At 45.4% G+C, this 26,068-nt stretch overlaps 1 protein-coding gene across 1 annotated transcript; it reads right to left on the bottom strand.

Moving 5' to 3' along the window:
- On the bottom strand, positions 1-25,361 carry LOC147975055 (uncharacterized). The gene is made up of 2 exons (XM_087520252.1): positions 24,765-25,361; positions 1-9 (listed from the first exon to the last, which is right to left on the bottom strand). The coding sequence occupies exons 1-2, from the start codon at positions 25,359-25,361 to the stop codon at positions 1-3; spliced, it is 606 nt and encodes a 201-aa protein (XP_087376378.1).
- Positions 25,362-26,068: the final 707 nt, after the last annotated feature.

The following is a 26,068-nucleotide window of genomic DNA, read 5'->3' as shown; positions in this document are numbered from 1 at the left end:
TCATTCTACCTGCGAGGATTCAAGAGATAAAACAGTCATGTGCAAGAGCCGGCCTCGTGACGGCCTTGAGCCATGCTAAGGCATGGTTACTAGAGCTAGACCCGGCCGAGGTAGCTACTGGGTATCCAAGCTTGAAAGAAGATGGCACTTCTTTTGACCAGAAAGACTTCGCTACCTGTGTTAAAGAGATACGTCCTCTGGTGACAGTAACATCCCAATTTTTAATTTGGATGTTATACATAGGTCATCACATGCATACCATATTTTATTTGCATTTTGGTTGTGATCCTAGAAATCCTAAGCAACTCAAGGACCCAAGGAGAGGGTTGTGGATTTCATTCATTTTCATATATGAATTTTTCTCAAATTTGAAAAGGGGATCAATTTGGTTTTCACATTTTTCTCTCCAAATATTTCTAATATTAAAAAAGTAAAAGAGAGAAGATAATATGACTTCTTCTAAAAGATAGGAATATTGGAGGAAATTTTTTAAAATCAAATATATATTTTATTTGGAATTTATTTGAGATTTTACTTGAATTAGAAAAAATATGCATTTTTGAAAATTTCATTTTAGGCCAAAAAAATGTTCACTTTGTTCTAAATATTTTATTTAGATGGTGAAAATTGTTTTTGGTATTTTTTTAGAATTTTCTTTTATATTTTATTAGGATTTTTATTCGGGCGAGAATTTTTTTTAAAGGTTTCCCAGACAGGCTGGGCCGAAACCCAGCCGGCCCATCCGAGCCGCCGCCTTCCTCCACCGTGCGAGGCACGGACGCCGAGGAGGAGTCCGAGCCGGACTCCGTCCTGCGTCGGCCCCTCCTCCAAGCCGCCCCCCGGGGCCTTTATATACGCCACCACGCTGCCGCCTCCACCCCATCCGGAAGCCGCCGCCAACCACCGCTGCAGCCGCACCATCGCCCGCTGCCGCGCCTCGCCCTGCACCGCGTCGCCGCCTTGCCTCACCGCCTCGCCGGAGCCCTGCCTCACCGCCGGATCCCGCCGTCATCATGAACCGGTAGAATACCACCCCGGTTCGCTGGTTCGTTTATGGTTTTTTTTCGGTTTTCCATTTAGATCGGTTTTTTAGGGTTTCTAATTAGCGAACGTTCGCTCGAACGTCTCTGTTCACGAACGTATTCGTTCGTTTGCCTCTGTTGGCGAACGTTCGTTCCTTAGCATTTTTCTTTTATTTTATTTTCAGCCAGGGACCTATCCACGATTATTTTTATCACAGATTAGCCCCTGATCTAACAACCCTTGCAACTTTTTGCTCGTTTGTCCAAATCCAGTGAAACCAACGCCAAAATCGTTGTCTCTAACCCCTATTTCCTGTTAACCAACTTGAACATGATTTTGACAATTTAAAATTTGGTTTCAAGCAGATTTGAATTCAAACTTCTTTCGATCGTAGTTTGAGTTTCGTAGCTCTGATTCAATTGATTTTTTTTGCAAATCGAAGCTCTTCAGTTGAACTTTCAGTTTTGACTTTTTCATCGGAGTTTTACCTTTGCATCTTATGCTTGAGTGCTTATGTATGCTATTGTTTGTTTGCGATAGAGTTTCCAGAGTGTGAAGCGTGCTTCTACGAGTCACTAGGGTTTTCAGATCGTCAGCAAGGCAAGTAAAACTTTGATCATAGCCCTCATTACCCAGTTTTTATGCATTAGTTCAACCCTCAAACATTGCATGGTTAGGATTTTTTAACATGTGGGAACTAGGAAGTAGTGATGAGGTAGTACCTGTTGCCTTTATTTTAAACCTTGGGAGTTACTTCTGCGTTATGCTTATGCTGCTATGCTATACTCGTATACATGGTTTGGTTGAGTGTATCCATGACAGATGTGAGAGTTGTTAATTAATGGTTAACTTAAGTGGCTACTTTAATACACATCTGGGTGGATTGGTTGAGGCACCCTAGAGCACCCAGTGGTTGTCTGGGCACCTAGAGCAATCCAGCGCTGTCATGGGATATCCCAGAGTACCCGTGTGATCATCCTATGGTTCTCCACCTAGGCTCAAAGGGATCATAAGATTATTCATCCTAGAAACTTTCGTGTGCAGCCACAAGCCATTATGGGCTCTGGCATAGTTGAGTATGTTGTGTGACCTCTTTCAGTGGTAGGCTAGCAGATGTAGGGGACGTAGGTGGTACTGTCTACCCAGAGTAAAGAGTTAATGCTTCTGAAAGACGGTGTCTCGGTCATCCGTTTCTCAAACATCATGCAGTGCGAGAAATTAAACGGAGGATATCAAGTCTTGTGGGAAAAGTAAGCAAACCTCTGCAGACTGTACAAACCAATCATGGTTAGTCGTGTCCCCAGTTATGGACATCTTGAGTATCTCGTTCTTGAATTATTGATTTGATCTCATCACTCTTAATTTAAATTTGTTGGGTTATTAATACTGTTTAATTGGGATTGAGTTGGAGGAACCTTATCAATATTTTTATCAACCAACTTTGTTGTTAAATAAAATTATATTCCTTTGTTGTAGGGAAAAATTGGCTTTACGCAAAACAATAACCATAGAGCCTCCACCAGCCATATATGCATGTAGTAATAGCTGTTATCATGTTCTTTTGCTCTATAGTGTTATTTTGCCAGCATATTCCATTTGCTGACCCGTTTCGGGCTGCAACGTATTATGTTGCAGACTTTTTAGACGAAGAGTAAGGTGCGCTAGGTCATTTCATGCACTCAGCTATGTCGTTGGAGTTGATGGACTCATTTATCTTCGAAGCTTCCGCTATTATCTTATTTAGATGGATTTAAGACATATTATTGTATTAAGTTCTCTTTTGAGACATTATATGTAATAAGTGTGTGGTTGCACTCTGTTATAAATCTTTTGAGTACTGTGTGTGTCAGCATTACCGATCCAGGAATGACACTTATGCACAGAGATTTGACCGTTCGAGGTCGGATCGCTACAAAGTGGTATCAGAGCACACGCTGACTATAGGACGCGACCACTAAGATAATCCATAGGTCACTCTTCTCTACTCATTTCTGACTATCTTCCATTTTCCACTCTATAGATGGCGGACCCAAGGAACAAGTTTGCTCAACCGGATGAAGACACCCCTTTTGGACGACACTTGAAGGAAGCCACTAGATACCTAAACATCGGAATACCAAGCTTCACCGGGACCTACACTGCCACTTTACCAGAACAAGAGTGCTAGATAGTTTGAGTACACGTTCCAGGAAGGACATTCACGCCAGTTACTGAGCCCATAGGGTTTTCCTTCGATGCACCAACCTAGAGTCTAGGAAAGAGCATGGCAGCTCACATCGCCATGGGACACATCGGCGAAGTTTACCACAAGGATCTTAAGGACACCATCTACCAGATATGTGGACACTGAGATGAGCAATGGGAGATGATCAGCACCAGGAGGGACAAGTCCATTGCAGCCTATATCCAGGAGCTAAACCAACACATTCGTCGTCAGGAGAACCAGATGTGCGCCAGCATGGTAGACCTGAAGAAGGTGATGACCAGGAACATGGAGCTTGAAGAGGAACTCAAGTCTACACGCAATGGATATGAGGAGGAAATTGTAGTGCTGCTGGAGAAGAATGGAGATCTGAAGAAGAAGAAGAAGAAGAAGAAGAAGCTAGGAGTATTCATGGGAGACCCTGCGCCAGGAGGTGACGACCATCCCGAAGACTACATCATCATCGATGACACCGACTCCGACCCTGATAGTGATGATGATTATGAAGACGAAGCCGGAGCAGATGTCATGGAATCTTCCACTTATAAAACTTTATAGTCGACCACCATATTATCAGTAGAATTTCCCCCATGTACATAGTAGTAGTCCGAGTATTTTGTAACGGTAGCTAGATCGTTTGTATGCCCTTGTTTGAATTGAGTGGTGTGATATGAATGTGTTTGTCACTTGTGCATATGGGTAGTGATTCTCTCCTTAGACCTCACTCTATTCTAATCTCTCCCCTCTGAAACCTATCAGATGCCTCCGAGACGTGACCCCGGATTTGTCTTCCCACCTGTCAGATCACAGGTTCCGGCAAACCCTTGAGGTTCGAACACTAGGGTGCGCGCGAAGGTTTTCGCCCTATCGATCCACGCCCTAGCTCTCTAAGATCAACTAACTCGCAAGACAGAAAGACACAATATTTATACTAGTTCAGGCCACCGTTGTGGTGTAATACCCTACTCCGGTGTGGTGGTGGTGGATTGCTTCTTGGGCTGATGAAGAATAGTACAAGGGGAAGAACAGCCTCCTGAGGTTGAGGTGTTCTTGTCCTCGGCGAGCTAGTGTGGGTGAGATGATCTTGGATCTACTCAGACCCCTCTCTTTTCGTACCCCCGCACTGTGGTGGCTAGTTCTACTTATATAGGCACTCGTCCTCTCCCCAAATATTGAGCGGGAAGGGAGCCAACAACGGCCGATTCGAAAGGGGACAGCTAGTACAAGTTATCCTGACAAAAGGTGGTCTTCGCCTGCCAAAGGCTCTGGTGATGACGCCGTCTTGAGCTCCATGGTGACCTCCGTCCTGCCGTCCTTCTGGGCTTGGTCTTGTTGCATTGATATGGAAACCTTTGCTTGATGCCTCAGTACTCCGCGCCTGCGCTTGCCCCCTGGCACCAAAGAGGAAACAAGGACACTGCAAGTGCTGGCGCCCGCCTGGTCTCGATCGTCATGGCTCACGTCACGCGGACCTCGCGAGGTTTGCCTTGCCTTGATCTCTCCGCCCCTCGTGAGCCTTCCTGGCGAGGCCACTCCTGAGGAGGTCTCGCATTGTTTGCCTCGCGAGGCTTGGCCCCTCACGAGGGTCTTGAATGCCTTGTCGATGAAGATGGGCCGTATAGACCTGCTAGCCCAGCCACGCCATGGGCCGCAGGCGGGCAAATCTGGGGACCCCCGTTCCCAGAACGCCGACAGAAGCCCCCGGGCCCAAGGTGCGCTCGGGCTTGGCTTCGAGGCGAAGCCAAAGTGTCAAGCACGGAGGGCCGCGGGCCCTTAAAGCCTGCGGCCTTCGTTGACGCGTGCCGGTCGATTGGACGTGGGCGTCTCCACTTCCCCATGTTGCCTCGGTAACTGCCCGACTTGACAAGTCCCTGCGACATGCAAGGAAAGCCATCATTACCTGTGATCGTGGGGGTGCTGGCCTTCTCCTTTTATAAATGGGGAGGGGGCAGAGCCCCCATTGCCCATCTCTTCCCATTCTGCTCGCTTCTTCTTCCTCTGCTCCACCACTGACTCCAATGGCACCGTAGAAGAGGTTCTCCGCCGCGGAGAAAGGAAAGGCCCCTCACGAAGGGCCCGGCTCCCCGACGCCTAAACGGGGACGTGGCCGCCCCCGCAAGCACACCACGACTCCCGCCGTGGCCCCTGCTCCCGGGGTAGCGCCGCTGCGCGTGGCGGGGGTCGATCCAGTCGTGGTAGCCCCGTCGATGAGGGGAGACATGACGTGGTCGCACGGCCTCCCCGGCCACGCTTCCACTCGGCAGAGGTGGTGACGGAGTTTGTTGTCTGGTCGGTGGATCCGGCCGACAACTGGCTCCAGCTTCTGCGCTTCTTCATCAATGATCTGCCGGCCCCTGGTCCAGGCGGGCTCTGGCTACAGGCAGACGGTTGCTGTAGCAGGGCCTCCTGGGTCGCGGTTGAAGTCTCCGCCGCGGGCAACATAGCTCTGGCTCGTGGTTGGCAGACGTTCGCCCACGCGCGCGGCCTGGGCAAGCGGTGCACCCTCCACTTTAGGTATGACGGTGATGCGACCCTCTACGTGAGGGCGTTTGGGGAAGATGGTCGCCGCGCCGGGTGCTGCCCCGAGAAAAACAACGGCGAGAAGGTGCTCGGTCTCGGTGATGGCCGTGACGAGGGTGAGCCCACCGGCCGTGCCTCGTCCAGCTACGGTGGCTCTTCTCTTGGCGAAAGCTCCAATAGTGGCGCCTACGACCAGCCGCCTGCTACCTCTTGAGCACTGCGTTGGTTTTCCCTTGAAGAGGAAAGGGTGATGCAACAGAGCGGCGTAAGTATTTCCCTCAGTTTTTGAGAACCAAGGTATCAATCCAGTATGAGGCCACACACAAGTCCCTCGCACCTACACAAACAAATAAACTCCTCGCAACCAACGCGATAAAGGGGTTGGAAATCCCTTCACGGTCACCTATGAGAGTGAGATCTCATAGATATGATAAGATAATATATTTCGTATTTTTATGATAAAGAGAAATAAAGATGCAAGTAAAATAAATGGCAAAGGAAATAACTAAGTATTGGATGATTAATACGATGGAAAATAGACTCGGGGGCCATAGGTTTCACTAGTGGCTTCTCTCGAGAGCATATGTATTACGGTGGGTAAACAAGTTACTGTTGAGCAATTGACAGAATTGAGCATAGTTATGAGAATATCTAGGTATGATCATGTATATAGGCATCACGTCCAAGACAAGTACACCGACTCCTTCCTGCATCTACTACTATTACTCCACACATCGACCGCTATCCAGCATGCATCTAGAGTATTAAGTTCAAGAGAACAGAGTAACGCTTTAAGCAAGATGACATGATGTATAGGGATAAACTCATGCAATGTGATATAAACCCATCTTGTTATCCTCGATGGCAACAATACAATATGTGTCTTGCTGCCCCTACTGTCACTGGGAGAGGACACCGCAAGATTGAACCCAAAGCTAAGCACTTCTCCAATTGCAAGAAATATCAATCTAGTAGGCCAACCAAAGTGATAATTCAAAGAGACTTGCAAAGATAACCAATCATACATAAAAGAATTCAGAGAAGATTCAAATATTGTTCATAGATAAACTTGATCATAAACCCACAATTCATCGGTCTCAAAAAACACACCGCAAAAGAAGATTACATAGAATAGATCTCCACATGAGAGGGGGAGAACTTTGTATTGACATCCAAAAAGAGAGAAGAAGGCATCTAGATAATAACTATTGACCCGAAGGTCTGAAGTAAACTACTCACACTTCATCGGAGAGGCTATGGTGTTGATGTAGAAGCCCTCTATGATCGATACCCCCTCCGGTGGAGCTCCGGAAAAGGCCCTAAGATGGGATCTCGTGGATACAGAAAGTTATGGTGGTGGAATTAGGGTTTTGGCTCCGTATCTGGTAGTTTGGGGTACGTAGGTATATATAGGAGGAAGGAGTACGTCGGTGGAGCAACATGGGCCCCACGAATGTGGAGGGCGCGCCTGGGGGGTAGGCGTGCCCCCCTACCTCGTGCCTTCCTGGTTGATGTCTTGATGTAGGGTCCAAGTCCTCTGGATCACGTTCGTTCCAAAAATCACGTTCCCGAAGGTTTCATTCCGTTTGGACTCCGTTTGATATTCTTTTTCTTCGAAACTCTAAAATAGGCAAAAACAGCAATTCTAGGCTGGGCCTCCGGTTAATAGGTTGGTCCCAAAAATAATATAAAAGTGTATAATAAAGCCCAATAATGTCCAAAACAGGATATAATATAGCATGGAACGATCAAAAATTATAGATACGTTGGAGACGTATCAAGCATCCCCAAGCTTAATTCCTGCTCATCCTCGAGTAGGTAAATGATAAAAACAGAATTTTAGATGTGGAATGCTACTTGGCATAATTTCAATGTAATTCTCTTAATTGTGGTATGAATATTCAGATCCGAAAGATTCAAGACAAAAGTTAAATATTGACATAGAAATAATAATACTTCGAGCATACTAACTAAGCAATATGTCTCTTCAAAATAACATGGCCAAAGAAAGTTATCCCTTCAAAATCATATAGTCTGGCTATGCTCCATCTTCACCACACAAAGTATTTAAATCATGCACAACCCCGATGACAAGCCAAGCAATTGTTTCATACTTTTGGTGTTCTCAAACTTTTTCAATCTTCACGCAATACATGAGCGTGAGCCATGGACATAGCACTATATGTGGAATAGAATGGTGGTTGTGGAGAAGACAAAAAGGAGAAGATAGTCTCGCATCAACTAGGCGTATCAACGGGCTATGGAGATGCCTATTAATAGATATCAATGTGAGTGAGTAGGGGTTGCCATGCAACGGATGCACTAGAGCTATAAGTATATGAAAGCTCAACAAAAAGAACTAAGTGGGTGTGCATCCAACTTGCTTGCTCACGAAGACCTAGGGCATTTTGAGGAAGCCCATCGTTGGAATATACAAGCCAAGTTCTATAATAAAAAATTCCCACTAGTATATGAAAGTGATAGCATAGGAGACTCTCTATCATGAAGATCATGGTGCTACTTTGAAGCACAAGTGTGGAAAAAAGGATAGTAGTATTGCCCCTTTTTATTTATTTATTTATTATTTTTTGGGCCTTCTTTTTTTTTGCCTTCTCCTTTTTTTATTGGTACAATATTATATGAATGATGATCATCACACTTCTATTTATTTACAACTCAATGGTTACAACTCGATACTAGAACAAGGTATGACTCTATATGAATGCCTCCGGTGATATACCGGGATAGTAATGATGCATGAGTGACTTATATGAAAGAATTATGAATAGTGGCTTTGCCCCAACTAAAATGTCAACTACATGATCATGCGAAGCAATATGACAATGATGGAGCGTGTCATAGTAAACGGAATGGTGGAAAGTTTCGTGGCAATATATCTCGGAATGGCTATGTAAATGCCATGATAGGTAGGTATGGTGGCTGTTTTCGGGAAGGTTGTTGGAAATATGCCCTAGAGGCAATAATAGATTGGTTATTATTATATTTCCTTGTTCATGATAATCGTTTATTATCCATGCTAGAATTGTATTGATAGGAAACTCAGATACATGTGTGGATACATAGACAACACCATGTCCCTAGTAAGCCTCTAGTTGACTGGCTCGTTGATCAATAGATGGTTATGGTTTCCTGACCATGGACATTGGATGTTGTTGATAACGGGATCACATCATTAGGAGAATGATGTGATGGACAAGACCCAATCCTAAGCCTGGCACAAAGATCGTGTAGTTCGTATGCTAAAGCTTTTCTAATGTCAAGTATCATTTCCTTAGACCATGAGATTGTGCAACTCCCGGATACCGTAGGAATACTTTGGGTGTGCCAAACGTCACAACGTAACTGGGTGGCTATAAAGGTACACTACAGGTATCTCCGAAAGTGTCTGTTGGGTTGGCACGAATCGAGACTGGGATTTGTCACTCCGTGTAAACGGAGAGGTATCTCTGGGCCCACTCGGTAGGACATCATCATAATGTGCACAATGTGACCAAGGAGTTGATCACGGCATGATGTGTTACGGAACGAGTAAAGAGACTTGCCGGTAACGAGATTGAACAAGGTATCGGGATACCGACGATCGAATCTCGGGCAAGTATCGTACCACTAGACAAAGGGAATTGTATACAGGATTGATTGAATCCTCGACATCATGGTTCATCCGATGAGATCATCGTGGAACATGTGGGAGCCAACATGGGTATCCATATCCCGCTATTGGTTATTGGTCGGAGAGTTTTCTCGGCCATGTCTGCATGACTCCCAAACCCGTAGGGTCTACACACTTAAGGTTCGATGACGCTAGGGTTATAGGGAATAGATATACGTGGTTACCGAATGTTGTTCGGAGTCCCGGATGAGATCCCGGACGTCACGAGGAGTTCCGGAATGGTCCGGAGGTGAAGATTAATATATAGGAAGTATGGCTTTGGCCACCGGAAGTGTTCCGGGCATCACCGGTAGTGTACCGGGACCACCAGAGGGGTCCGGGGTCCACCAGGTGGGGCCACCAGCCCCGGAGGCCTACATGGGCCAATAGTGGGAAGGGACCAGCCCCTAAGTGGGCTGGGGCGCCTCCCCACCAAGGCCCATGCGCCTAAGGGGAAGAGCGGGCAAACCCTAAGGGCAGATGGGCCTTAAGGCCCATGCCTGGTGCGCCTCCCTCTCCCCCTCCACCTGGCCGCCACCCAGATGGAATCTGGGGGCTGCCGCCACCCCTAGGGAGGGAACGCTAGGTGGGGGCGCAGCCCTCCCCTCCCCCTATATATACTTGAGGTTTGGGCTGCCCAAGACACACAAGTTCCTCTCCTTCTTGGCGCAGCCCTACCCCTCTCCCTCCTCGTCTCTTGCGGTGCTTGGCGAAGCCCTGCTGGAGTACCACGCTCCTCCATCACCACCACGTCGTTGTGCTGCTGCTGGATGGAGTCTTCCTCAACCTCTCCCTCTCTCCTTGCTGGATCAAGGCATGGGAGACGTCACGGGCTGTACGTGTGTTGAACGCGGAGGTGCCGTCCGTTCGGCACTAGGATCTCCGGTGATTTGGATCACGACGAGTACGACTCCTTCAACCCCGTTCTCTTGAACGCTTCCGCTTAGAGATCTACAAGGGTATGTAGATGCACTCTCCTTCCCCTCGTTGCTGGTTTCTCCATAGATAGATCTTGGTGACACGTAGGAAAATTTTGAATTTCTGTTACGTTCCCCAACAGTGGCATCATGAGCTAGGTCTATGCGTAGTTTCTATGCACGAGTAGAACACAAAGTAGTTGTGGGCGTTGATTTTGTTCAATATGCTTACCGTTACTAGTCCAATCTTGATTCGGCGGCATTGTGGGATGAAGCGGCCCTGACTGACCTTACACGTACTCTTACGTGAGACTGGTTCCACCGACTGACATGCACTAGTTGCATAAGGTGGCTAGCGGGTGTCTGTCTCTCCCACTTTAGTCGGATCGGATTCGATGAAAAGGGTCCTTATGAAGGGTAAATAGCAATTGGCATATCACGTTGTGGTTTTGCGTAGGTAAGAAACGTTCTTGCTAGAAACCCATAGCAGCCACGTAAAACATGCAAACAACAATTAGAGGGCGTCTAACTTGTTTTTGCAGGGTATGCTATGTGATGTGATATGGCCAAGATGAATGTGATGAATGATATGTGATGTATGAGATTGATCATGTTCTTGTAATAGGAATCACGACTTGCATGTCGATGAGTATGACAGCTGGCAAGAGCCATAGGAGTTGTCTTTATTTATTGTATGACCTGCGTGTCATTGAACAATGCCATGTAATTACTTTACTTTATTGCTAACCGGTAGCCATAGTAGTAGAAGTAATAAGTTGGCGAGACAACTTCATGGAGACACAATGATGGAGATCATGGTGTCATGCCGGTGACGATGATGATCATGGAGCCCCAAAGATGGAGATCAAAAGGAGCAATATGATATTGGCCATATCATGTCACTATTTGATTGCATGTGATGTTTATCATGTTTATACATATTATTTGCTTAGAACGACGGTAGCTTAAATAAGATGATCCCTCACTAAAAATTTCAAGAGAAGTGTTCTCCCTAACTGTGCACCATTGCGAAAGTTCATCGATTCGAAGCACCACGTGATGATCGGGTGTGATAGATTCTTACGTTCGAATACAACGGGTGTTGACGAGCCTAGCATGTACAGACATGGCCTCGGAACACATGTGAAACACTTAGGTTAACTTGACGAGCCTAGCATGTACAGACATGGCCTCGGAACACAAGAGACCGAAAGGTCAAGCATGAGTCGTATGGTAGATACGATCAACATGAAGATGTTCACCGATGTTGACTAGTCCGTCTCACATGATGATCGGACACGGCCTAGTTGACTCGGATCATGTAATCACTTAGATGACTGGAGGGATGTCTATCTGAGTGGGAGTTCATAAGATGAACTTAATTATCCTTAACATAGTCAAAAGGTCTTCGCAAATTATGTCGTAGCTCGCGCTTCAGTTCTACTGTTTAGATTTGTTCCTAGAGAAAAATTAGTTGAAAGTTGATAGTAGCATTTATGCAGACAGTAGAAGGCTTATGTCCTTAATGCACCGCTCAGTGTGCTGAACCTCGAACATCGTCTGTGGATGTTGCGAACATCTAACATACACGTTTTGATGACTACATGATAGTTTAGTGTGTAATGCTAAATGGTTTAGAATTGAGGCACCAAAGACGTTTTTGAAACATCGCAAAACATATGAGATGTTCCAAGGACTGAAATTGGGATTTCAGGCTCGTGCCCACGTCAAGAGGTATAAGACCTCCGACGATTTTCTTAGCCTGCATAATAAGGGAGAAAAGCTCAATCTTGAGCTTGTGCTCAGATTGTCTGAGTACAACAATCGCTTGAATCGAGTGGGAGTTGATCTTCCAGATGAAATAGTGATGGTTCTCCAAAGTCACTGCCACCAAGCTACTAGAGCTTCGTGATGAACTATAACATATCAGGGATAGATATGATCCTTGAGCTATTCGCGACACCGCGAAAAGTAGAAATCAAAAGGGAGCATCAATCGTTGATGGTTAGTAAAACCACTAGTTTCAAGAAGGGCAAGGGCAAGTAAGGGATACTTCATGGAACAACAAATCAGTTGTTGTTCTAGTGAAGAAACCCAAAGTTGAACCCAAGCCCGAGACTAAGTGCTTCTGTAATAAGGGGAACAGTCACTGAAGCAGAACCACCCTAGATACTTGGTAGATGAGAAGGCTGGCAAGGTCGACAGAAGTATATTGGATATGCATTATAATGTGTACTTTACTAGTACTCCTAGTGGCACCAGGGTATTAGATACCGGTTCGGTTGCTAAGTGTTAGTAACTTGAAACAAAAGGCTACGGAATAAACGGAGACTAGCTAAAAGGTGAGATGACGATATGTGTTGGAAGTATTTCCAAGGTTGATCAAATATCGTACGCTCCCTCTACCATCGAGATTGGTATTAAAACCTAAATAATTGTTATTTGGTGTTTGCGTTGAGCGTAGACATGATTGGATTATGTCTATCGCGATACGGTTATCCATTTAAGGAGAATAATGGTTACTCTGTTTATTTGAATAATACCATCCCGATCGTAGTGATACACATTTTCATGCCAATGGTATAAGATAGTAATGATAGTACCACACAAATGTGGCACTGCAATTTGAGTCATATTGGTATAAAACGCATGGAGAAGCTCCATGTTGATGGATCTTTGGACTCACTCATTTTTGAGAGGATTGAGACATGCGAACCATGTTTGTTGGTAGATATGCATGAAGAAACTCTATATAGATGGATCGTTTGGACTCACTTGATTTTGAATCACTTGAGACATGCAAATCATACCACATGGGCAAGATGACTGAAAGCCTCGTTTTCAGCAAAATGGAACAAGAAAGCAACTTGTTGGAAGTAATACATCTTGATGTGCGCAGTGCAATGAGTGCTAAGGCATGTAGTGGATATCGTTATGTTCTTACTTCCCAGATGATTTGAGTAGATACTGAGTATATTTACTTGATGAAACATAAGTCTGAATTATTGAAAGGTTCAAGTAATTTCAGAGTGAAGTTGAACATCATCGTGACAAGAGGATAAAATGTCTATGATATGATCGTAGAGATGAATATCTGAATTACGAGTTTGGCACAGAATTAAGACATTGTGGAAATTGTTTCACAACCAATACAGCCTGGAACACCATAGTCTGATGGTGTGTCCGAACATCATAACTGCACCCTATTGGATATGATGCATACCATGATGTCTCTTATCGAATTACCACGATAGTTTATGGGTTAGGCATTAGAGACCACCACATTCACTTTAAATAGGGCACCACGTAATTCCGATGAGATGACACCGTATGAACTATGGTTTAGAGAAACCTAAGCTGTCATTTCTTAAAAGTTTGGGGCTGCGACACTTATGTGAAAAACTTTCAGGCTGATAAGCTCGAACCCAAAGCGGATAAATGCATCTTCGTAGGACACCCGAAACAGTTGGGTATACCTCCTGTCTCAAATCCGAAAGCAATAAGGGATTGTTTCTAGAATCGGGTCCTTTCTCGAGGAAAAGTTTCTCTCGAAAGAATTGAGTGGGAGGATGGTGGAGACTTGATGAGGTTATTGAACCGTCTCTTCAACTAGTGTGTGGCAGGGCATAGGGAGTTGTTCCTATGGCACCTACACCAATTGAAGTGGAAGCTTATGATAGTGATCATGAAACTTCAGATCAAGTCACTACCAAACCTCGTGGGATGACAAGGATGCGTACTACTTCAGAGTGGTACGTAATCCTGTCTTGGAAGTCATGTTGCTAGACAACAATGAACCTACGAGCTATGGAGAAGCGATGGTGGGCCTGGATTCCAAAATGGCTCGAGGCCATATAATCCGAGAGAGGATCCATGTATGAAAACAAAGTGTAGACTTTGGAAGAGCTACTTGATGGTCGTAAGGCTGTTAGGTACATATGGATTTTAAAAGGAAGACAGACAATGATGGTAAGTGTCACCATTGAGAAAGCTCGACTTGTCGTTAAGATGTTTCCCGACAAGTTCAAGGAGTTGACTACGATGAGACTTTCTCACACGTAGCGATGCTAAAAGTCTGTTGGAATTATGTTAGCAGTTACTGCATTATTTATGAAATCATGCAGATAGGATGTCAAAACATTGTTTCCTCAACGATTTTCTTGAGGAAAGGTTGTATGAGATACAACCAGAAGGTTTTTGTCAATCCTGGAAAAATGCTAACAAGTATGCAAAGCTCCAGCAATCCTTCTAAGGACTGGAGTAAGCATCTCGGAGTTGGAATGTACGCTTTGATGAGATGATCAAAGATTTTGGGTTTATACATAGTTTATGAGAAACTTGTATTTCCAAAGAAGTGAGTGGGAGCACTATAAAATTTCTGATGAGTATATGTTGTTGACATATTGTTGATCAGAAATGATGTAGAATTTCTGGAAAGCATATAGGGTTATTTGAAAAGTGTTTTTCAATGGAAAACCTGGATTAAGCCACTTGAACATTGAGCATCAAGATCTATAAGGATAGATCAAAACACTTAATGGTACTTTCAAATGAGCACATACCTTGACATGATCTTGAAGGTGTTCAAGATGGATCAGTCAAAGAAGGAGTTCTTGCCTGAGTTGTAAGGTATGAAGTTAAGACTTAAAGCTCGACCACGGCAGAAGAAAGAGGAAGGACGAAGGTCGTCCCCTATGCTTTTGTCATAGGCTCCATACGGTATGCCATGCTGAGTACCACATCTGATGTGTGCCTTGCCACATATTTGGCAACAGGGTACAAAGGTGATCTAGGAGTAGATCACCAGATAGCGGTCTAAATTATCCTTAGAGGAATAAGGATATGTTTCTCGGTTATGGAGGTGATAAAGAGTTCGACGTAAAGAGTTACGTCGATGCAATCTTAACACCTATCCGGATAGCTCTGAGTAGAGATACCGGATACGTATAATGGAGCAACAATTTAGAATAGCTCCAAGTAGAACAGTTATTTGAAATGGCTCCAAATGTAGCGTAGTAGTTGCATCTACATGATGACATAGAAATTTGCGAAGTACATACGGATCTGAATGCTGCAGACCCGTTGACTGAAACCTCTCTCACAAGCATAACATGATCAAACCCAGAACTCTTTGGGTGTTAGTCACATGGGGATGTCACCTTGAGTGTTAATCACATATCGATGTGAATTGGATTATTGACTCTAGTGCAAGTGGGAGACTGTTGGAAATATGCCCTAGAGGCAATAATAGATTGGTTATTATTATATTTCCTTGTTCATGATAATCGTTTATTATCCATGCTAGAATTGTATTGATAGGAAACTCAGATACATGTGTGGATACATAGACAACACCATGTCCCTAGTAAGCCTCTAGTTGACTGGCTCGTTGATCAATAGATGGTTATGGTTTCCTGACCATGGACATTGGATGTTGTTGATAACGGGATCACATCATTAGGAGAATGATGTGATGGACAAGACCCAATCCTAAGCCTGGCACAAAGATCGTGTAGTTCGTATGCTAAAGCTTTTCTAATGTCAAGTATCATTTCCTTAGACCATGAGATTGTGCAACTCCCGGATACCGTAGGAATACTTTGGGTGTGCCAAACGTCACAACGTAACTGGGTGGCTATAAAGGTACACTACAGGTATCTCCGAAAGTGTCTGTTGGGTTGGCACGAATAGAGACTGGGATTTGTCACTCCGTGTGAACGGAGAGGTATCTCTGGGCCCACTCGGTAGGACATCATCATAATGTGCACAATGTGACCAAGGAGTTGATCACGGGATGATGTGTTACGGAACGAGTAAAGAGACTTGCCGGTAACGAGATTGAACAAGGTATCGGGATACCGATGATCGAATCTCGGGCAAGTATCGTACCACTAGACAAAGGGAATTGTATACGGGATTGATTGAATCCTCGACATCGTGGTTCATCCGATGAGATCATCCTGGAACATGTGGGAGCCAACATGGGTATCCAGATCCCGCTGTTGGTTATTGGCCGGAGAGTTTTCTCGGCCATGTCTGCATGACTCCCGAACCCGTAGGGTCTACACACTTAAGGTTCGATGACGCTAGGGTTATAGGGAATAGATATATGTGGTTACCGAATGTTGTTCGGAGTCCCGGATGAGATCCCGGACGTCACGAGGAGTTCCGGAATGGTCCGGAGGTAAAGATTAATATATAGGAAGTATGGTTTTGGCCATCGGAAGTGTTCCGGGCATCACCGGTAGTGTACCGGGACCACCGGAGGGGTCCGGGGGTCCACCAGGTGGGGCCACCAGCCCCGGAGGCCTACATGGGCCAATAGTGGGAAGGGACCAGCCCCTAAGTGGGCTGGGGCGCCTCCCCACCAAGGCCCATGCGCCTAAGGGGAAGAGCGGGCAAACCCTAAGGGAAGATGGGCCTTAAGGCCCATGCCTGGTGCGCCTCCCTCTCCCCCTCCACCTGGCCGCCACCCAGATGGGATCTGGGGGCTGCCGCCACCCCTAGGGAGGGAACCCTAGGTGGGAGCGCAGCCCCTCCCCTCCCCCTATATATACTTAAGGTTTGGGCTGCCCAAGACACACAAGTTCCTCTCCTTCTTGGCGCAACCCTACCCCTCTCCCTCCTCGTCTCTTGCGGTGCTTGCCGAAGCCCTGCTGGAGTACCACGCTCCTCCATCACCACCACGCCGTTGTGCTGCTGCTGGATGGAGTCTTCCTCAACCTCTCCCTCTCTCCTTGCTGGATCAAGGCATGGGAGACGTCACCGGGCTGTACGTGTGTTGAACGCGGAGGTGCCGTCCGTTCGGCACTAGGATCTCCGGTGATTTGGATCACGACGAGTACGACTCCTTCAACCCCGTTCTCTTGAACGCTTCCGCTTAGCGATCTACAAGGGTATGTAGATGCACTCTCCTTCCCCTCGTTGCTGGTTTCTCCATAGATATATCTTGGTGGCACGTAGGAAAATTTTGAATTTCTGCTACGTTCCCCAACAAAGGTATATGGTGGGTGTATGATACCGGCGAAAGGTGCGCGGTATTAGAGAGGCTAGCAATGGTGGAAGGGTGAGAGTGCGTATAATCCATTGACTCAACATTAGTCATAAAGAACTCACATACTTATTGCAAAAATCTATTAGTTATTGAAGCAAAGTACTACGCGCATGCTCCTAGGGGGGTAGATTGGTAGGAAAAGACCATCGCTCGTCCCCGACCGCCACTCATAAGGAGGACAATCAATAAATACATCATGCTCCGACTTCTTAACATAACGGTTCACCATACGTGCATGCTACGGGAATCAAAAACTTCAACACAAGAATTTCTCAAATTCACAACTACTCAACTAGCACGACTCTAATATCACCATCTCCATATCTCAAAACAATTATCAAGTTTCAAACTTCTCATAGTATTCAACACGCTCATAAGAAAAAAATATTAATCTTGAATGCCTAAAATAATTAAAGCAAATTACCATGCTGTTTTGTAGGACTCTCAAAATAATCTAAGTGAAGCATGAGAGAACAAAAGTTTCTATAAAACAAATCCACCATCGTGCTCTAAAAGATATAAGTGAAGCACTAGAGCAAAAACTATATAACTCAAAAGATATAAGTGAAGCACATAGAGTATTCTAACAATTTCCGAATCATGTGTGTCTCTCTCAAAAAGGTGTGTGCAGCAAGGATGATTGTGTAAAACTAACAAATAAAGACTCAAATAATACAAGACACTCCAAGCAAAACACATATCATGTGGTAAATAAAAATATAGCTCCAAGTAAAGTTACCGATAGAAGTACACAAAAGAGGGGATGCCTTCCGGGGCATCCCCAAGCTTTGGATTTTAGGTGTCCTTATATTATCTTGGGGTGCCATGGGCATCCCCCCAAGCTTAGGATCTTGCCACTCCTTGTTCCATAATCCATCAAATCTTTTACCCAAAACTTGAAAACTTCACAACACAAAACTTAAAGTAGAAAATCTCGTGAGCTCCGTTAGCGAAAGAAAACAAAACACCACTTCAAGGTACTGTAATTAACTCATTATTTATTTATATTGGTGTTAAACCTACTGTATTCCAAATTCCCTATGGTTTATAAACTATTTTATTAGCCATAGATTCATCAAAATAAGCAAACAACACACAGAAAACAGAATCTGTCAAAAACAGAACAGCCTGTAGTAATCTGCAGCTAACGCAAGTTCTGGAACCCCAAAAATTCTAAAATAAATTGATGGACGTGAGGAACTTATCTATTAATCATCTGCAAAAGTAATTAACTAAATATCACTTTCCAAATAAAAATGGTAGCAGTTCTCGTGAGCGCTAAAGTTTCTGTTTTTTACAGCAAGATTGAAAAGACTTTCCCCAAGTCTTCCCAACGGTTCTACTTGGAACAAACACTAATTAAACACAAAAAACACAAAAAAAACAGAGTCTAGATAAATTATTTATTAATAAACAGGATCAAAAAGCAAGGAATAAAAATAAAATTGGGTTGCCTCCCAACAAGCGCTATCGTTTAACGCCCCTAGCTAGGCATGAAAACAAGGATAGATCTAGGTATTGCCCTCTTTGGAAGGAAATCCATAAGTGGATCTCATAATAGATTCATAAGGTAATTTAATTTTATTTATAGGGAAGTGTTCCATGCCTTTTCTTAACGGAAATTGGAATCTAATATTCCCTTCCTTCATATCAATAATTGCACCAATCGTTCTAAGGAAAGGTCTACCAAGAATAATGGGATGAAGGATTGCAATCTATGTCAAGAACAATAAAATCCATGGGAACATAATTCCTATTTGCAACAATAAGAACATCATTAATTCTTTCCATAGGTTTCTTAATAGTGCAATCCGCAAGGTGCAAGTTTAAAGAGCAATCATCAAAATCACGGAAACCTAGCAAATCACACAAAGTCTTTGGAATCGTGGAAACACTAGCACCCAAATCACACAAAGCATAGAATTCATGATATTTAATCTTAATTTTAATAGTAGGTTAACACTCATCATAAAGTTTTCTAGGGATAGAAACTTCCAACTCAAGTTTTTCTTCATAAGATTGCATCAAAGCATCAACGATATGTTTGGTAGAGGCTTTATTTTGACTATAAGCATGAGGAGAATTTAGCATGTATTACAACAAGGAAATACAATCTATCAAAGAGAAATTATCATAATTAAATTCCTTGAAATCTAAAATAGTGGGTTCATTAATATTTAAAGTTTTGACTTCTTCAATCCCACTTTTAACAATTTTAGCATCAAGATCTAAAGACTCCGAATTTTTGGAACGCCTTCTAGGTAAAGGTGGATCATATTCAGTCCCATCATTATCAAGATTCATATTGCAAAACAAAGATTTAATAGGGGACACATCAATAACTTTTAGATCTTCATCTTTATTATCATGGAAACTAGAAGAACATGCTTTTATAAAGCAATCTTTCTTAGCACGCATCCTAGCGGTTCTTTCTTTGCACTCATCAATGGAAATTCTCATGGCTTTGAGAGACTCATTGATATCATTCTTAGGAGGAATAGATCTAAGTTTCAAAGAATCAACACCAAGACAAATTCAATCAACGTTCCTAGCCAACTCATCAATCTTAAACAATTTTTCTTCAATCAAAGCATTGAAATTCTTCTATGAGGTAATAAATTCTTTAATATTAGATTCAAAATCAGAGGGTATATTATTAAAATTTCCATAAGAATTGTTGTAGGAATTATCATAATTATTAGACGAATTACTAGGATACGGCCTAGGATTAAAGTTTCCTCTATACGCGTTGTTACCAAAATTATTCCTACCAACAAAATTCGCATCCAAAGATTCATTATTATTCTCAATCATAGTAGACAAAGTCATATCATTAGGATCAAAAGAAACACTTTTATTAGCAAATAATTTCATAAGTTCATCCATCTTACCACTCAAAACATTAATTTCTTCTATCGCATGCACTTTCTTATTAGTAGATCTTTCAGTGTACCATTGAGAATAATTAACCATAATATTATCTAGGAGTTTAGTAGCTTCTACTAAAGTGATTTCCATAAAAGTGCCTCCCGCGGCCGAATCTAAAAGATTTCTAGAAGCAAAATTCAATCCGGCATAGAAAATTGTATAATCATCCACAAATTCAAACCATGTGTAGGGAAATTACGTATCATTAATTTCATCCTCTCCCAAGATTGTGCAACATGTTCATGATCGAGTTGATTAAAATTCATAATATCATTTCTAAGAGAGATGATCTTAGCGGGAGGAAAATACTTAGAGATAAAAGCATCTTTGCACTTATTCCACGAATCAATACTATTTTTAGGCAAAGACGAAAACCAAGCTTTAGCGTGATCTGTAGGAGAAAAAGGAAATAGCTTCAATTTAACAATATCATTGTCCACATCTTTCTTATTTTGCATATCACACAGATCAACAAAGTTTTTTAGATGGGTAGCGGCATCTTCACTAGGAAGGCCGGAAAACGGATCTTTCATGACAAGATTCAGCAAAGCAGCATTTATTTCACAAGATTCAGCATCGGTAAGAGGAGCAATCAGAGTGCTAATCAAATCATTGTTGTTGGTATTGGTAAAATCACACAATTTGGTATTATCTTGAGCCATCGTGGCAAGCAAGCAATCCGACACACAAGCAAACAAGAAACGGGCAAAAAGAGGCAAATAGAGAAAGAGAGGGAGGATGGAGAGAGAGAGGGCGAATAAAACGGTAAGGGTGAAGTGGGGGAGAGGAAAATGAGAGGCAAATGGCAAATAATGTAATGCGGGAGATAAGGGTTTGTGATGGGTACTTGGTATGTTGACTTTTGCGTAGACTCCCCGGCAACGGCGCCAGAAATCCTTCTTGCTACCTCTTGAGCACTGCGTTGGTTTTCCCTTGAAGAGGAAAGGGTGATGCAGCAGAGCAGCGTAAGTATTTCCCTCAGTTTTTGAGAACCAAGGTATCAATCCAGTAGGAGGTCACGCAAGAGTCCCTCGCACCTACACAAACAAATAAACTCCTCACAACCAATGCGATAAAGGGGTTGTCAATCCCTTCACGGTCACCTAGGAGAGTGAGATCTGATAGATATGATAAGATAATATTTTTGGTATTTTTATGATAAAGAGAAATAAATATGCAAGTAAAATAAATGGCAAAGGAAATAACTAAGTATTGGAAGATTAATATGATGGAAAATAGACCCGGGGGGCCATAGGTTTCACTAGTGGCTTCTCTCGAGAGCATAAGTATTACGGTGGGTAAACAAATTACTATTGAGCAATTGACAGAATTGGGCATAGTTATGAGAATATCTAGGTATGATCATGTATATAGGCATCACGTCCAAGACAAGTAGACCAACTCCTGCCTACATCTACTACTATTACTCCGCAGATCGACCGCTATCCAGCATGCATCTAGAGTATTAAGTTCAAGAGAATAGAGTAATGCTTTAAGTAAGATGACATGATGTAGAGGGATAAACTCATGCAATATGATATAAACCGCATCTTGTTATCCTCGATGGTAACAATACAATACGTGTCTTGCTGCCCCTACTGTCACTGGGAAAGGACACTGCAAGATTGAACCCAAAGCTAAGCACTTCTCCCATTGCAAGAAAGATCAATCTAGTAGGCCAAACCAAACTGATAATTCGAAGAGACTTGCAAAGATAACCAATCATACATAAAAGAATTCAGAGAAGATTCAAATATTGTTCATAGATAAACTTGATCATAAACCCACAATTCATCGGTCTGAATAAACACACCGCAAAAGAAGATTACATCGATTAGATCTCCACAAGAGAGGGGAGAACTTTGTATTGAGATCCAAAAAGAGAGAAGAAGCCATCTAACTATGGACCCGAAGGTCTGAAGTAAACTACTTACACTTCATAGGAGAGGCTATGGTGTTGATGTAGAAGCCCTCCGTGATCGATACCCCCTCCGGCGGAGCTCCGGAAAAGGCCCCAAGATGGGATCTCGTGGATACAGAAAGTTATGGCAGTCTAATTAGGGTTTTGGCTTCGTATCTGGTAGTTTGGGGTACGTAGGTATATATGGGAGGAAGGAGTACGTCGGTGGAGCAATGTGGGCCCCACGAGGGTGGAGGGCGCGCCTAGGGGGGTAGGCGTGCCCCCCTACCTCGCTCCTTCCTGGTTGATGTCTTGATGTAGGGTCCACGTCCTCTGGATCATGTTCGTTCCAAAAATCATGTCCCCGAAGGTTTCATTCTGTTTGGACTCCGATTGATATTCTTTTTCTATGGAACTCTGAAATAGGCAAAAAAACAGCAATTCTAGGTTGGGCCTCCAGTTAATAGGTTAGTCCCAAAAATAATATAAAAGTGTATAATAAAGCCCAATAATGTCCAAAACAGGATATAATATAGCATGGAACAATCAAAAATTACAGATACGTTGGAGACGTATCACCGCCCCGCCGCCGCGCCCAGTTCGAAGGTGGTAGCGGGTCGTCTCGTCGCCACGCCTCCGTGAAGCGCGAGGAGGGGTCCGGCTGAGCTCGGGACGTCGCTGGAGGCCTGCCCCCGTGGTTCTTTGCAATGTCACTTCTGTTTTGTTCCTCTTTTCTTTCCTGCATCAAAATGAAACCAGTATGGGCCCGGAGGGGCGTGTATCGAACCGTGATTCCTTAGTCATTACGCTATGCTTGTTATTTCTATGTTGTGTCATTATTTCGTGCGGAGGTATCTTAGCCTGGCGCGTTCAAGGCAGCCTCTTCTTCACAAGGCACTTGTCTCCTCATGCCCGTCTTGGCTTAGTGGTTGCTCAGGAACTGCAAAAAACTTGTTAGGAAGATCGCTAGGAGACTCATCGTTCACCCGAGCCTTGACCCAGCGCTTCATATTGCGGTACCCGTGGGGCACGGATTAGGAGAGATGTGCCGGTGGCGGGCTCGAATGAGGGTGCCTCGCGAGAAGGCAGACCGAAGGCAGAGAGAAGGACCAACTCAGGAAGAAGAAACCCTCACGAAGGCACCGGCCTAGCCCCTTCGCGAGGTATACGAGAGAGAGAGAGCACAGGCAAACTAGATACAGAAAAGGCGGCAAAAGGCGATGAAACCAAATCAGCAAGGGTCACCGGAAGCAAACTTCGATTAAGAGAAGGAGAGCCAACTACGGAAAGCAAATGAAAAGCCGTGTCCGGCACCTAGTCTAGTCTTCGACATCTTCTCACCAGCGCGGAGCTAAGTGCTGCCACTAGGCGTGGGAGGGAGCCCCCGAGGCCCAAGGGCAGCTCTCCGGAGACTCCGGGGCATGTACATCCCCACTCATTATTATGTGAGAGTGCCACGGGCGGCGATTCTTCACAGGCACCGGGCCTTCTTCACGGGCACTGGGCCTTTCTTCATAGGCACCGGGCCTTCTTCACAGGCACTGGGCCTTTCTTCACAGGCACCGGGCCTTCTTCACAGGCACTGGGCCTTTCTTCATTAGCACTGGGCCTTGCTTCATGGGTAGAACTTCCAGAGGTGCTGGATGTTCCAGGCATTCTGGACGGGCACCCCGTCCTGCGTCTCCAGGCGCGCGGCACCAGGCCTGGAGATATGGATGACCCTAAACGGGCCCTCCCACATGGGTGAGAGCTTGTGCAACCCCTCCCTGGAGAGGACCCGCCTCAGGACGAGGTCGCCTACCTCAAGCATCCTGGAGCGGATGTTGCGGCAGTAGCGCCTACTGGTACCTTGCCGCCCTCAGTGTAGCTTCACGGCGTCGTTCCTCCCCCAGTACGAGGTCCATCCCCCGCATGGCATCCTACTACATTTCATCAAACGATAGGACCCGTGCGGAGCGATACTTGACCTCGTGAGGGAGGACTGCTTCGGCTTCGTAGACAAGGAAGAATGGGGTCTCGCCCGTCGGCTTCGTGGCGGTGGTGCGGATGGACCACAGCACGGACTGGAGCTCGTCGTGCCAGCCCCTGCCGCAGGCCTCGAGCTTCTTATTGAAGGTCCTGGTCTTGAGGCTTCTTAGGACTTCCACGTTGGCGCGTTCAACCTAGCCATTGCTCCTGGGGTGTGCCACCGAAGCGTAGCAGATCTGCGTTCCAAGGTTAGCACATTATGTTTTGAAGAGGTTACTGGTGAACTGCGAGCCGTTGTCAGTGACGATGTGGTTGGGGACCCCGAAACGGCTCACGGGGCCCTTGATGAATTTAACCGTGGAACCGGCTGGGATGGTGTGGATGGCTTCCACTTCCGCCCACTTGGTGAACTTGTCAATGGCGACGTAGAGGTAGCGGTAACACCCTGGCGCTCGAGGGAATGGGCCCAAGATATCCACACCCCAGACCGCGAACGGCCACGTGAGCAGTATAGTCTGGAGGCCCTGAGCGGGCTGATGGATCTGCTTGGCGTGGAACTGGCAAGCTTCGCAAGACTTCACCAGCTCAGCTACGTCGTTGAGCGCCGTGGGCCGGTAGAATCTACTGCGGAACACCTTGCCGACGAGAGCCCGTGACGACGCGTGGTTTCTGCAGTCCCCATCGTGTATGTCAATCATCAACTCCTTCCCCTGGTCCCTGGAAATGCAACGCAACGAAACATCATTTGGTCGCTTCCTGTACAACTCACCATCCTGGATGCAGAACATCGTGGCTTGCCGGGCTACGTGCTCTGCGTCCTCCTCCTTCTCTGGTAGCGCCCCTTGCATCAGATATTCCTTGAATTCCTTAGTCCAACATCCCTCTTGAGGCTCGAGCTCCAAGAGCAAGCGAGCCCCTGAAGTTGGGCCACAAGTTGGGGCTCCCGTGGTTGGCGGTTGTGGGAGCTCCTCCCGAGGCCGTGTCGTGCTTGAAAGTGGTGGCATCGCTGGTGGCTTGAAGAGTCGCTCCTCGAAGATGCCAGGATCTTGGGGCTGCCGCTTGGATGCCCTCCTGGCGATGTCGTCGGCTTCCTTGTTGGTGCCATGGGGCACATGCATCACCTCCATGCCTAGGAACTGCTTTTCCATCTTACGTACTTCCGCGAGGTACGCCTCCATGTGCTCGTCCTTTGGCTCGTACACTTTGTTGGAGAAGTTGACGATGAGTTGTGAGTCGCCCCTAACAGCGACGCGCTTAACCACTAGAGCTGTTGCGGCCTTCAGGCCAGCTATGAGGCCTTCGTATTCTGCGATGATGTTGGAGACCTTCTCGCCCTGCTGAAAGCAGAGCTGCACAGCGTAATAGAGCTTGTCCTGCGTGGGTGAGATGAGCACTGCTCCAGCCCCCGCGCCCTGGTGTGCGAAGGCACCATCGAAATACATGACCCATCCGTCTGGCACCTCACTTCCTGGCAAGGTGGACCGGTCCTCACCTGCTTCCAGTGCCGGGACATCCGTCCATTCCGCCCCGAAGTCAGCGAGTGCGGCTCCCTTGATGACCCTAGTGGTGCTGAACTCCAACTGGAATGCATGTAGCTCGATGTTCCACTCAGCGACCCTTCCAATAGAGCTGGGGCTCCTGAGCACCCTCTCCAATGGGTAGGCCGAGACAACCTTGATGGGGTGGCCCTGGAAGTAGTGTCGTAACTTGCGCGAGGCCACCAGGAGCGCGAGCAGGAGCTTCTGAGTCATGGGACAACGTGCCCTTGTGTCCCGTAGCACCGTGCTGACAAAGTACATCGGGTGCTCAACGAGGACTGGCGTGTTGGTGAGGCTCGCATCTTGCGCAAGCTGGGGTGCCTCCTGAGGTGGTGGGACCTCTAGCA

The sequence above is a fragment of the Triticum urartu genome, chromosome 4A, assembly GCF_056163025.1.
Source record: "Triticum urartu cultivar PI428250 chromosome 4A, HENAU_Tu73, whole genome shotgun sequence".
NCBI lineage: Eukaryota > Viridiplantae > Streptophyta > Magnoliopsida > Poales > Poaceae > Triticum > Triticum urartu.
The sequence above is the reverse complement of the archived record's forward strand: the minus strand, read 5'-3'. Positions and strand labels throughout refer to the sequence as shown.

Excerpts from the sequence above, each read along its gene's own strand:
- LOC147975055 (XM_087520252.1), bottom strand. The coding sequence starts at position 25,361 with ATGGAGGCGTACCTCGCGGAAGTACGTAAGATGGAAAAGCAGTTCCTA.